General features: G+C 38.0%; 1 protein-coding gene and 1 long non-coding RNA gene across 2 annotated transcripts in view; both read left to right on the plus strand.

Annotated features, from left to right (window-relative positions):
• Nucleotides 1-7,684, plus strand: part of LOC124335838 (thyrotropin-releasing hormone receptor-like) — a 30,814-nt gene extending 23,130 nt beyond the window's left edge. The window contains exons 3-4 of the mRNA XM_046789321.1: nt 4,605-4,955; nt 6,188-7,684. Of these exons, the coding sequence (XP_046645277.1) occupies nt 4,605-4,955; nt 6,188-6,605 (769 nt within the window). The 3' untranslated portion in view covers nt 6,606-7,684. The remainder of the gene's footprint in view (nt 1-4,604; nt 4,956-6,187) is intronic.
• Nucleotides 7,685-9,515: 1,831 nt separating this feature from the next.
• LOC124336682 lies at nt 9,516-11,037 on the plus strand. The gene is made up of 3 exons (XR_006917153.1): nt 9,516-10,095; nt 10,350-10,419; nt 10,651-11,037. It is a non-coding gene; the product is annotated as an uncharacterized LOC124336682 (long non-coding RNA).
• The last annotated feature ends 4,108 nt before the right edge of the window (nt 11,038-15,145 follow it).

Here is a 15,145-nt window from a genome sequence, read left to right on the forward strand (position 1 = left end):
AGAATGTAACGGAAAATCTAAAGTCAAAGAAAATTCAAAGGAAATGGCGGTCTGAAATTTTTTGGCACCGGCCTTTTTTGTTCAAATTTTTATTATTTGACATCCGACTGCTATTTTCAGTCGTTTCCGCGATTCACTCTACATATTACTGATGTGTGCTCACATAGTGAATCACGGAATTACCATTGTCCGACATGCATAATATAATAATATAAATATAGAGAGGGAGTTTGTGCTGGCAGCAGCAGGGGGTGTGTTCTTCGATGCTTGGCGTTTCTACATATGTATATATCCGATGACGTCACACCCCATGGAAGGGCATCGACCCCCCCTATATACATACAGCAGCCGCAGCGCGCCTTATAGATTTCCGCCGTATACGCGTTCCCGTTGAGTTGGGATTTTTGTATTTATTAGATTTTTTTCTCTTTTCTTTTCTATTCCGGCTATGCCTGTTTTGTATATTACATCAAGTGAATACCTCCTATGTAGACGTGTGTATAGACCCCACGTATACCATATGTATAGATGCTTGCATACAATAGATGTTTATATGTGCAGGCCGTTTTTACTGCCGTCAATATATGACAGGCTCTTCAAGGGATGTCGTATAGTTATTATTATTTCTTGCCAGCCTTTTTTTCTTTCTTTCTCCAGACTGCATACGCCTATATAACATCAACACAAAAAGATTTCGATACGTAAAAGGGAAGTTAACCTAACAAAAAAAAAAAAAGAAACGACAGCGAAATGATTCGGACTTTGACCGATTGTATAGAATTGACTCTATAGGCAGGCCCGTATGCATGTGTGTGCCTATATATATACTCTAACTGTTGGCAGCATTGCTATATTGAGTTACGCAATAATCTATAACTGCTGCTGCTGCTGGGCCGGCGTGAAGGCCAGCATATATCCGTATACAGAACAGAACAGAATAGCAAAAGAGAGTCCTTGAAAGTTTCAGTTGTTCTCATATATTTAGGGAACAAGTCAAGCGTTTGACATTTTTATAGGCGGTGGTTCAAAATCAATCAGGATTACAAAACAGCTGGCGTCAAGGCCCCGCGGAGCTCTAATAGTATATCACGCCAGAACGTTATAACGACACGACAATGCGGTGCCCAGCAAGCGCCTAGGCCATAAAAACCGGCGACGTCATCCGGCGGCAGCAGCAGTCGGCCGTCGGCTCTTGGGTGTGAAACAATATTTTCCGGGCAAAAATGCTTTCTACTATATAGCTACACAGTACACACCTACGTATCGAATATATCTAAGCCAATATCCTGATATATGAGGGTGCATAGGGCACATATAGCCGCTTATAGGAAGGACACCGAGGGGAATGGCCAAGAAAAGGCGATGATAAGCAGCTAAAAGGTCATCGTCGATCGGCAACGTCTTCGCTATAGTTCACGCGCATATGTGTAGGCCGTTGCGGCGGCGGCGGCCATCACGCCTGAGGCGGTTTAAGCGCAAAATGCCAGCCCACCATTTCCCGTAAATAGTGCTCTATATATCTGTGCGTTATATTCTATAGGTTAAGCGGAGATGGCAGGCAGGGTGGGGGGACGGAAGAAAAGAGGTGGCCACACAGCACGGCATACAGCACACGTCGTGAAATCGATATGATAGCTTATATAGCCGGCTAATGTGTCATTGCCACCGCTGCACAATTCAATATCCGCTCAGAAGGAGAGAGAGAGAGAGAACAGGAAGGAAGCTGGAGCGCCAGGGAGGAAAAAGAAACAAAAGAAAATAAGAGATGATGATATAGCTCGTTTGTATAAATAAAACCACCGGAGAGCTGCTCCTGCTGCTCCTGCTGCTCTCCTGTGCCGTTCCCCGTCAAAACATAGAAGCAAAAAGAAAATAATAGAAAATCTCACCCACATCCGCGAGTTGATCACGAGAACTTGTATAACGGACGCGCTCTGTTGTTCCTGTCGTATTTCTTCTATTTCTCCCGTTATTCTGCGACGACGTGATTTGTATTTTTTTATTTGTATTTTTTTTTGGGGGGGGGGGACTGCGTGTTGTCGTCGTTCGTCTCAGCCGAGCCAATAACATTTGACGAGCCACCTCACCCGTGTCCGTATATCAAAGGCCAGCAAATCTGTCCTATCGTATCTTTCGCGCTTGACATATTATTATCGTCGGTCGGGCTGCTGCTGGGCCAAGCCATTTCCAAACCCCACGCTACGTACTTACGTCTATCGCGACGTCTCATTCGTTCTCGTTCAATCTATGGATATACTATATGAAAGCATGTTGCAGCAGCGCAAAGTTCGATGTGCTCCGGACGAGCTGCAAGTGGTTGATGTCAGCTGCGACTGTGCTGGATGGTCGACCGGGCGCGTGCGATTCGTCTCTCTCTATAGCGGACACACGAGCGAGGGCCCGCGATCCAATCCAGCCAATGATATATATTACATCTTCTTGTTTTTTGTTTTGTTTTTCTCTTGTAGGCTATATTTATTTGATCGTCGAAATGAAGTGAATAACTGTGGAAAGACGAAAATCGAGCTGCGGCGCCATCCAATAACTTTGGAGGGGTCCGTTTCAAAAACCACGATTTAGACAGTAAAGAGATATAAATAGGATCTAGATTTTCAATAGGACAATGTGCCGGTCTCAGTAGTGTTTCACATTACACAAAAACCTATATCGAGTCATTGAGAGCATAGAGATGTTATCTGCTCTGCCTGCATATCAACGTCTCATAGATTTTATATACATCCGTCGTCTTTGCTGGGCCGGTTGGGTTCCTTATATTGTATCAATAGGCAACCAATACGTTTCAAAGTGGAACAAAACACTGAACCAATCTGTTTTTTTTTTTTTTTTGGGGGTTCTTTTTCCTTGCCGCCCATATTACTTTCCATTCGAGTGTATGATATTGGAATGGCCACCAAGTGCTGCTGCTGGATGATGGCCGACTACATACAATAAACTTTCGTTAGGATGTAATATGGACTTTCTTCTATTACAGGTCTCAATTATTTCTTCGATATCTTATATGTAGGTTATATATAGCCCACTCTAGGTTCTACTCAGCGTTTCTATGAGCAACGATTAACAACATACATTCCTATGCTCAGCCTATATAGGCCTATCGTTTTCCTCCTTCAATCTCTAATATAAAAAGCTGCTGCATAGGCCTTATACATAATATAGGATACGCGATGTAGGGCCCACGCTGTCTGTCCTATAAATTGTGTCTACCAGCACAACTTCTAGTTAGACAGATTCCAATCGAAAAAGAAAAAAAGGGACGGAATACCTTGGCTTGTTCAATAAAGAGCGTTAGGTAACAATTCAATATCTATCGATTCCTGGAATACAGTACAGGCTACACATACAGTTTGTCGGAAGTGCTGCAGCCAATAATAAGCTCCCAGGAGCCAGGAGTGTAGAAATATAGGCCGGTGTATGTACTGTGCCATATATTGCGCCAGGAAGCACATTGTTCTCTCTCTCTCACTCTCTCCTTATTTAGTTTTATAAATATATAGATGTATTTCATCACTAATAGGCTTGTTATTTTTTATGTATTCTTGTGATCGCCCTCATTTGCTTTGAACCTGGAAAACCGCAACGTGATTATTTCAACCGTCGAAATAGGTTTTGTTTCGTGCAAGAGTCAAGAGTGTGCAGCATCGAATGCTCGTTATTATTTTATTATGATAAACGTTTGTCTTGTGGAGTTTCATTTTTGTTTCTAGTTTCCTAGGGTTGATGCATTTATCCATTTTATATAGCGTTGTTAATAAGTTGGCGGTGTCGTCACACCATACAGAACGTCGAATTTGTTGTTGCTCCGTTCTATTACCTTAAAACCTGTTCTACATCTTTATGAGGTGTAGACATCTGTCGCTGCGAACCTACATTTCTTCCATCTCCTCTTGTCTATTATTTTTTTTTACTTATGTCATCAAATGGTGTGTTGGGACATATGAGTTGCGACACTATATCCTCTATGGGAGGACAGCCCAACGCCAACACCCAACAGATCACAATCCGTCAGGATTATGTAAGTGTCTGTGAAAAGCCTGTATATCTTATTTTGATTCAAGCTTGTATACACACACACCATGTATACACACACGGCAGTTGTTGTAGCCTATATACTATAGAGCACTTGCCACAATGTGTGGAGATCCTCCTATATAGCGGGGCAGTTCCCCCGGCCGTCTAAATATAGGTCTTTATGGTGGCGACACTCTTTTCCCAGTCTGTAGCATTCCAGGCTGTCTCGATGACGGACAACAAAAGCTATACAGCGCCGACATATAAAGGATATACAATACAAATAATGCGCTAACAGACGACAAGCTATATACAGGCCTTGTTATAATATGCAGCTTATAACGAGAAAAAGAGCACAGTCTCTATACTTTTGCTAGAGCCAATATTGCACGAACCAATGGCCATTTCTATATATAGAGGCCGATATACGGAACGATTTATATCGCGTCTAGATGAGAATTTTTATTCCACAAATGTACTGATGGCTTAAAGGCTCGCCACATCACATATTAATAACTCAAGAATTCTTTTTTGTTTTTTTTCCTTGTTTTTCTTTTGTCCTGTGGCACCGACAGTCCAATCATCGGCCTGACAGAGTACGATATCATGCCTGGCGACACGGAGCCGTCGTGCGGACCCTCGGCCGCCGAGTATTGGACCAAGTTTTACTATATGGCCTCGTTCACGCTGTTTTTCCTCATTCCTTGCGTCATTCTCCTGGTCCTCTATGCGCTCATTGCCCAACATCTGATCCGAGAACCGGCGCGGATCAGCAATCCGTCCTCGGTCGGAGTATCTTCGGCGGCGTCGGCGGCGGCGGCCATCGTGGCCGGAGAGAATCACTCCTTGGGCGGCGGCAGCGTCAACCGGCAGCCGAGGAGGAGGAACCGCATCCAGCGCCACCAAAACTCCAATAGAGCACGCAGGTAACAATCACACTATACCATTTTCTATTTCTATATCTATACTTGTGATTTTAAAAAAGACAAAAAATTTGGACTCGTTTCATTTGTGGTAATTTGCGTGTTTTCAAACCACGCAGCGCCATCTAACGCTAGAAATGAACAGCGTATTAAAAAAAACTACATTTTTCGGAGAAGAAATGAATGAATCCGTTTGCGTGGTCGAATTAATTTGTCATTAACCTTTCGATGAAGACTACTAGATAGTTATCGTGGGCGTGAAGAGGGCGAGTTTCGCCATTCAGTGGAAAGAAGTTATAGGGCTACTGCACTTTTTAAAATACAACAGCAGAAAGCAGATTGCCAAGTTCGGTCACGACCGTCACGACTGGGACTCATAAGGCGATTAAAATAAAAGTCCTGCACTGCGATAAAAAAAAAGATGAGGCTTATTTCTTAAATAAATAAGTGTCCCACTCATCCCGTAGATGTACGCGCTACGCAACTCGTAACAATGTTCTTTTAGCAGTCAGTTGACGCCATGAAACTTACCCGTACGTAAGTTATAGATCTATCGATGAACTGCTTCTCGGAAGCGCGAATCCATTCCAGCAGCAGGATATAATGGCAGCGATCCAGCTGTGCGAACTAAAACTATATTCTTTTCTTTTTCTTTTTGCCATTTGCCACGGGCGATGGTGGAGGTAAATCGATTTTGACCAATTCCAAGTATTAGCTTGTTTATGGGTTACATTTCACACGAAAAGCGCAAAAATGTTATCGTGTCTAAAAGTGTCACATTTAATGACCCGACCCGTAATAACATTTTCTACCGGTCCGTCCGACAGCAGAGCAGAAGGCAGAGCTCGAGGCGACTATATAGTATAATGAGTTATTATTAGTATATGGACATCCAGCAAAAGGTTGGACGTTATAGCGAGCCCAGCAGTTTGGGATCATCGCCGACTATGTCTATTTCAAAAGAAATTAGACATAAAAGAAATTTCAAGCCAGTTATTAAGCTTAGGATTGAGGTGGCACTTCTATCAATCAACAATTGGAAAGTTCACAATAAAAAATTTAACTTTTGCCCATAACGCATGCACTAATATTAATAGCTATACATAAAAATGTTTGATTGAATTTGGACGAAATTATTCCTTTTAGGAAATGAGTTTCCAAAAATATTATATATGGCCAAAGTATCAAATAAAACAGAAAATGACCCCATGAATCATACATGTTTGTGTATGTAGGCAAGTAGTGGCGATGCTGGGGGCCGTGGTGGTCAGCTTTTTCGTCTGTTTACTACCGTACCGGCTCCTGAGTCTGTTCCAGGAGTCGGAGAGTGTTAGTCCCGAAATTTTCTACATGATGGTCAATTTTTGTCGCGTCATGGTCTACCTCAACTCGGCAATCAATCCGATCTTGTACAATCTGATGTCGTCCAAGTTCCGAAACGGCTTCTTGCGCCTCTTCGGCTTCAAGGGATTCGCCCGCCAGGGCACCGTCACCAGCTCCTCGATGGCCAACACCAACACGACCAGCACGACGAACACGACGTCGTCGTCGGCTGCCGTGGCCCAGGCCAACGCTTCGCTGGCCCATCACGGCAACCTTTCTTTACACCGACCGCTTCACTATCGTCTGTCCAGCCAAATGCAACCCATCTAAATTTATATATTTTGCAATGAAATCAGACTTGCAATTTCGCGAGAGAAACATCTCATATCAACCAACTATTAGACGGAATTTTTCTATACGAACTCGACACTGCACTTCCAACTCATTTTTCTTTTGATTTCTACACATCACAAACAGACGCTAGATACTTTTCTCTCTCAAACTTGTTTAATCAATTTTTCTATCCTTCCTCGCTTGACGATCAATTCTAATTTGATTTTTCGTTGATTCAATATATGTGTATTGTATATTTATATCTGTGTATATTTGTAAAGTTGCCATGCTGTGCTGGTGGATGTACAACCGATACTTTTGCTCATCATACATGATTGCCGTTTGTCGATGATAGAGAACGTTTGAATGATTTGATCGCGCCGCAATTGCAATTATTATAAAAGGACCCGATGCGTTTTGTCTCGTCTTGTCATTGATATATACCTCTAAAACACGGTGTTACGTCTGGCTTATTATAGGATATACCTTCGTACTGGAAATACTTAAATTAAAAAAAAAAAAGATTTCACCCGTTAATCATTACCGTGTTTTGAGGGAGGGGGGCACATATATTTCCCCGAGTGCTGTTTTGATTATAATTATCCATTTCGTTCTCTGTGACGACCTTAAAAAAAAATCACGTCGCTTTGAAGCATCGTCACACCCCTTTCTGATGGTGTGGGGAGCAAGAACGTATTTCCCATCTACAATTCATCTTCTATAATTTCATACCATGAGTGTACACTCCCCAACGTCAGAAAATGTCCTTTTTTTGTATCAATCAATATATACACGAAACGGCGAAACGCATCGGCGTATACACAACTTCTCCTCATGATAACGTTCCTTCTCCGGGGGCTTTCAGAAGAATCAGCTCACCAGTCACAAGCATGTTTACAAAAAAGAAAAAGAAAAAAAAAGAAAGAAAAGAAAGAAGAGATTGAAGAAGAAAGAAAAAAGAATTATTGTCCAATAACATCTTCCTTCATGAAGACCAAAAGTCCCCTAATATAAATTGTATTTGTACAGTAAATGTCAATAAACTCCGGCATATTCCGCCATGGGTTGCTATACTATGATGCACGCTTGGATACGACTATTTTCTTGATTTAGGATGATGCACGAACTGGGCGGCTACAAATTCAATTAGAATTCATTTTCGTCAAATTTTGCTCGACGACTTAAACGGTATATTCAAATTAGATCCTTAGACGCGCCACAGCATTCAAGGGGAAATGTTGCTGTATATTCCATATTATATCAAGAGGCAAACTATATCTATTCTGTGTCGGATGCATGTTCAGTCACAGACCTTATGCGTGGTTAATTCTAGGAAACAGGATTCAATCAAATCTAAACTCACCTTGAGACCCAAAACAAGTTTGACGGCAAAGGATAAGTTTGATTGAAAAAGCTACAAGTAATAGAATTCGAAAGAAGTATAACTTGGACGACCTAGTATGGAATATAGGAAGAGTCTTTGACCACTTACAAAAAAATTGATTCGTATGTATTTAAGGTCACGCATAGGTCGCTAAACGAAAAAAAAGAAGTCTTAAGACTTTTGATTTCTCCAGCTGCGGATCTCTGATATAGATTATAAGGTAAATACTTATTATACGCTTTTGATTTTCACAGCTGTTTTGGGCAGTCTTAGTTGGAAATTTCCAGCTTCATTATCATTTGAGTTCTCACACACTTAGTTCTTCTCAGAAAATAATGGAAATCAACAGAGAAAAGTCCTTAACATTGAATAATAAGCACTGAGCTAGAAAAGCTACTTCTAAAAATTCAGCAAACAAATCTTTTTACAATTGTGCGCAATTGTGTCTGTTTACTTAAGCAGCATATTGAATGATACATGCAGGATTTGATCCTCTTTGTTCACAAGATACAACGTGACGGCAATGATTAATTTAATTATAACACTGCTGGTTTGATAATTCATCGACATCCTCTCGCGGGAATTATTATCACCCACTTTTGAGTGGGAAAAAAACAGAAATCTCTGGACGTTGCCAGATGAGGGAAAGAAAACCCTAAAAATCCCTTGATTTAGGATGTATATGAACTGGGCGTCTGGGCGGCGATAACTTCAATAAGAATTAATGTTCGGGAAATTTTTATTGACGACTTAAACGGTAGCCTATATTCAAATTAGAGTTCTTTTTATAGACGGGACAACAAGCAACGGGAAAGGTTGCTGTCGGTTGCTGTATATTCTATATTATATCAAGAGACAAAAGTTCTGCGGCTATTTTGTGTGGGATGTTCAGTTACATGCAATCTTTATGCGTGGTTTCTAGGAACCAGGATTCAATCAAATCTAATCTCACCTTGAGACCCAAAACAAGTTTGAAGGCAAAGGACACAAGTTTGATCAAAAGCCGGTTAGGAAAGAAAAAAAAAATCTAACTTTATGCAGAAGAGAAAGCTACAGGTATTAGAATTCGAAAGGAGTAACTTGGACAAACTAATATGGAATATATAGGAAGAGTTCTTTGACTACGTCCGTAGAAATGGTTCGTATACATTCAAGGACACGCATAGGTCGCTAACCGAAGAAAGAACTCAAGAAGTCTTTGACTTTTGAGTCCTCCAGCTGCGTAGCTCTGACAGAGTATAAACTATGTATTAGGCACCATGGACAATATAAATTGTCAAAAGTCAAGAGGTTATAAAATCTCGATATAACTTTGTAGTTCGTTTTGTGTGTTTCTTATTTGGGACCACCCTGACGCCAAATTCTAACAGTGTCATTTCGGGATCCTAGGGTTATTTTTTAAAAAGCGCATAGTATATTTAATAGTTAAGTTTAAAGTTTAAGTCAAAAGTTAGTTTCTAATTTTTCTATTAATAAAAATTAAGTCATTGACAAAATATGCTTCTGTTGAAACTTGAGATATAACTTATAAGACAATCTTAAGTAAATATTACTATGACTTTAGTACAGTCGTTAAAAAAAAGATGACCTTCTATAACCGAACAGAGAAAGTTTCCGACCGCACGCTTTGCCCTTACTCCAGGGCAAATAAAATTTAAATATCCTAACGTAGCGTTCTCAGTCGATTTGTTAATAATCGATTCCAATCGATTATAATCGACTCCAATCGATTATAATCGACTAATTAATCATTCGATTATAGCAATTATCCGATTATATTATAGCAAAATTATTCAATCGACGCATAATCGATTATCTTTTTTTCTAAATATTAATCCTTCGATTGGAAGAAAACAATCGATTAATCGACCGATTTTCTAAAATGTTATTTTTCTTGTAAAATACGTTTTTTTCTCTAAGAGCCACTATATTCTATAAAAAAAGTAGAAAAAACTACTTTCAAGGTATCAGCATAATAGAGGCTATTCATCTCGCGGTTTCGCGAGTCAATTGTTTCGATGTCCATCAATGTTGTTGGTTGTTTTGGTTGTCTGTATCGGCTGAAACTGTGTTTTCCCAATACAAAGTGGATTTTGCGAATCAGTGTGTTACTTTTTTAAATTTTGGTTTGTATCAGTTAATTGCTACATATTTTGTTTAGTATGTGTAGCAATTTGTGTCTCCAGATAACATTCCGTGTATTAAAAAAAAATGTTTTCCAAAAATCAATATTTTTGTAAAACTCAGATAGCTATTTGATAGCTATTTTATTCTAGTTTAAAGTGGTATATTTTTTTTGTAATGGGTTCCTACGTATTTAATAATTTAGTTTTTTTAATGTTGTTTGGGTTAAACAGGACATGGCAAACGGAGTAAAACAGGTATTGCCAGATCAACGTTATTTCCAGAAAAACGCCTTAAATTTTGGTTTGTATCAATTAATTGTTACATATTTTGTTTAGTATGTGTAGCAATTTGTGTCTCCAGATAACATTCCTTGTATTAAAAAAAAATGTTTTCCAAAAATCAATATTTTTGTAAAACTCAGATAGCTATTTGATAGCTATTTTATTCTAGTTTAAAGTGGTATATTTTTTTTGTAATGGGTGCCTACGTATTTAATAATTTAGTTTTTTTAATGTTGTTTGGGTTAAACAGGACATGGCAAACGGAGTAAAACAGGTATTGCCAGATCAACGTTATTTCCAGAAAAACGCCCCCTGGCAACAAAAACAAAGGAAAAATGATCAAAAAACTATTTTGATAGTATCTCCACTTCTACTTTATAAAATAAATAAAAATACAGCACTTCTGAAAGGGAAATTAATTTACTTTTCACCAGTGCATTATTTAATAAATAAAATTAAGCCGTTGCAGAGAAAAACGTTGTTCCATTATACCCCTGGCTCTGTTACGTTTAACCAAATTTTTTTTGTTTTTCGGCATTTTTTCATGTTGGCATTTCATCACATAACTATTAAATGAATCAACGGAAAAAATCAAAAAAATTACCAAATGTAAATAAATGCCAAGGAATCACCCCTATACTTTTATTTTTTCATAATTCTTATTTTTATTGAAATGGCAGCGTGAAGAAAAAAATGTCCCACATAACTCCGGTCTCCTCTAGGCTATAAAAATATACAAAATTTTTGTTTGTAAACAAACAAAAAATCTTTTGTAAACAAACACCATCTTTACTTTTATATGTGATTCAATACTTGAAACTTTGTTTTCCCCCCTCTTTTTATATTTTCAGCGCTGCGTTGTCCATTCCACCCCCCTATTATTAAATACCAAATTTTGATAACATTTTATCATTATTATTTTTTTTTCACATATGATATAACTTTAATGACCAAAGTAACTATTAAAAATTTAATTTGTAATATTTTTGCAATAGAATTAGAGTTATAACCATGTCTTTTATCCCCCCCCTCTCTGTCCAGTTTTCCCCCCTGAATTTTTTTTCCAAGCTTGATTACAGCTAAAAAAATGATCTGATCTTTATGAAAAAAATAGGGGACATAGATTTTGGGGCGTTGAACAACGCTGTTTATTTGTTTTCAAAAATTAGTTATAGTTTAAGAGATATTGGAAAAATAATTTTTTTGTCCGGAGTGACCCCGCTCTCCCCTACTTCTTGGTTTGTTTGTATAGCGGCTCTCACTAGAAAATCTCATAGAAAATGAAGGCTGTGGTAAGTAGTAAGTAATCAAAGACTTTTTACTGTTTTATTGTTTTAGTATAATGTTTTACTTTTTTAACCATCAATCCATCGCGTACGAAAATTTAGACAGCTAAAGAGGGGTACTTGCTAGCTCTTACTAGCAATTCCCATACTAGTTAAAAAAAACTGTGCCATATATCCGTAGATAGTTAGTTTTGCAGAGGGGGCAGCTCTGGGGGATTAACTCGTAACGTGCTGGGAACTGACTAGCGCTTTACTTTCTTAAATATAACGGGTTCACTGCTAGCTAGGGCTAGCAGCTTACTACTACGCTAGCTGGTTACTAGCTCGCACTGGCATATATGTATCTGGCAAACGTGCGGCTTTCTGTTGTGTATATGGTTAATACGTTTTATAACTTAGGCTAATTTTCGAATACGTAAAAGCCGGTAAAAGCAGACAAATAACTGCTGACTGGCATTCACATCTTAGTATCCCTATATATTTTTCGTTATTTATTCAATCTATAACTACGACTGTATGACGATAAATCCCCTTATTATATCTAATAACTGATAAGTTGTTAAGAAATAAATAGAATATGATAAGATAATGCGCATCAGCTCATATGTATAAAATAAATAAAAAAATTTCTAAGAGAAAAATTATGTCGGCTACATAATGGGTACTTTGGTACACTTATTAATTCGTGAAAAATAATTTATTTGGCAAAAAACTGCCGATTTAAAAAAAATAATGGGAATTTAAAATATTGCTTCGTTTAAGTACATAATGCATCTTTTATTTAAAGATGATTTATTTAATATAATAGTGCATCATTTCGTGATGGTGTATAGGCCTATCATAATATAAACGGATAAATAGGACCGACAGGCTGATTCTGTTCCGGCCTCAAAACTTTTTGATTTTATCAATCACACCGGCACCAGAAGGATCCAGCGAAATCATCAACTGTAGAAACTGAGATGACCAACAGTGACAAGATGGGTGAACCAGTTATAATAAAGGAAGTAAGTAAATAGCAAGTAAAATAACAAATGTGAGAATAAAAGAAACTTCGCGCGCCAAAAATCCCTAGCAAGTAACTAGCCTGTAGATCGTGGTGTGTACGGGCGGTTGTCTTTTTTCATAATGAATTATGGTACTAATGAATTTGTACGATACTCATAAGATATTTAAAACATCATGTTAGTTTAAAACTAATATGCTCATGGTACTAGCATGTTTCAGAGAAAAAAATGCTAGAGGAAAACAGATAAGCAACAGCATGCATGACAGCAGAAAGCTAGAAAGTTACTGCTATATAACTAGCTATCATTTTCCTACGGGATGACTCAAGTAGACCAAAATCGTGGCACGGCATTTAATATCTAAATCCGGAAAAGGCCTTAAAATTCTGAAAAAATATATTCTTGTTCTTCTCTGCACACCGGATTTGCCTGCGTTTGCAGAAAGACAAAATTCCTACTCGTTAGAAACATATATTGAAGCATCTATTGGCCTTAATCTCGCGCCTTTTTCTCTGTTAAACAGAGAAAACGCGCGCGTATGACGGGGCGACCACTTGGCGTGGGTGGGAATGGGAGGGGGGGGGGAAAGAAAGGTGAAAAAGTGAATAACAAAGCAATTACAAAATATTGTAATTTCTTAACTTACAGAATGGGAAATTTGTTCTTCAGCATCTTCAAGAACGTTGCCTGGAGAGAGACGAATCCACCGATGGAAAAGAACTGCTAAAAACTCTCTTCATCCGTTCATGCTCGTGCTAAACAGCAATGGATACGTGCAAAGGGTGGAAAATCCATGCAATCTGCATAGGTCTACTGATTCTTGCAAATCACGTACTGTATGTATAACGTGACTTGTAAAATTGGGAAGGAGGGCGGAGAAAAGAGGTAAGATAGAATACCAAAAATAGAATTTTGACATGCCGCTGCAATGATATTCAGCGATAAGAATAAGTGTAGTGAATACCACTGCAATTAAATTAATTAGGAATACATTAAATTATTTGAATTATTTTTAGGGAAATTAGGTTGTATACAAAATTTCCCGCCATTCGGGTAGGTTAAATATTTATGGATACGGCTGTACCTGTAACATCAATCGTATTATATATTTCGCTTTTGGTGATTACATAGCGAAATTTAAACAACAGATACCATTAAATTGCTGTGGATGGAAGAAAACCGAAACAATTATATCAGATAACACCACATCAAAATTTGAGTAGAGAAACATAATCGCTGCAGGTAATAAAACTGAAACTATAGAAATTGTTTTATTTTAAAAACCTATGTTGCTTTTAGTTGCAAAACTGAAGCTATAAAGAAACGTAAGACACATGTAAATATCTAAAGAGTTCCTTGACCTCCAAAACATCTTGCCTTTTGCAACAAGTAACAACAATGTCATTTTGACCACCAATTCTTCAGCTTAATACGTCAGCTCTTTGGATGTAGAGTTTTTAACAACATTTCTTCGTATTCCGCAATCCTAATTTCCCGTCTAGAATTGGATTCCGTGTATCCCATACGAGACACAACGGTTTTGCATTTTCCAATCGATGACGAAGAAAAAAGTAATCTACCATGTTGTTTACATTTAATAATTTTAGATTGGTTAATTTCGGTTGTTCTCTGCAGCGTTTTGCACGCGGAAAATCTCAAACACATTATTCTCGGATCAATTTGTGGAAATGAGATACACTTGGAGTAACCGCTGCTTCTACAAGGTTTTTTGCAGCAATTCAATTTTCAAATTTATCCTGTCTTCCAATTTACTGTAAGTAGATAACAAAAGGACGTGTACAAAAACGAAGAAAATAAAAAAAATCAAGATCCTTCTACTTCTTTCTCTCCTTTTCAACTTTTCAATTTTTCCTTGCACTTTGGCATCACATAACTCAAAGTCCTCCATTGCTTTGGTTTTTTCTAGATTCAACTCATTACACGATATTTGACATGTATCACTTTAACATGTAATAGGTTGAATGACATGACATGTTACACATAAAATTACATATTAATATATAATTTTCCTTGTAAAAATAAATTTAACTACATCAACTTTTTTTAACCTGGGATAATCAAATCTCAAATGACATTAAAAAGATGTTTCTACACTTCGCAAACACATTTCAAAAATAGTGCAAGATTTACGTAAGTCTTAAAAGACGCTTTCACAATTTATTAATTCGAATAGTATTTAATTTTTAAAATATTTGTTTCTGTATTTTCAAAAACTAAACTGACACACTACTTTCTTTCGTAACCTCTAGATGTCGTTGTATCGTTCTGTATGCCAACCACTAGAGGGTTGAGGCAAAGGCAGAGAGAGCAAATCGGAATCTCTCACTTCTTTCTTAAACGCTGAGCCGAGAGGGCAGTTTTTAGGGAGATGGTGGTAATACTGGCATACTAAAATACCATATTAAACAATTAGTAATAAGAAAAAGTCAAT

This window comes from Daphnia pulicaria, chromosome 4, assembly GCF_021234035.1.
Source record: "Daphnia pulicaria isolate SC F1-1A chromosome 4, SC_F0-13Bv2, whole genome shotgun sequence".
Lineage (NCBI taxonomy): Eukaryota > Metazoa > Arthropoda > Branchiopoda > Diplostraca > Daphniidae > Daphnia > Daphnia pulicaria.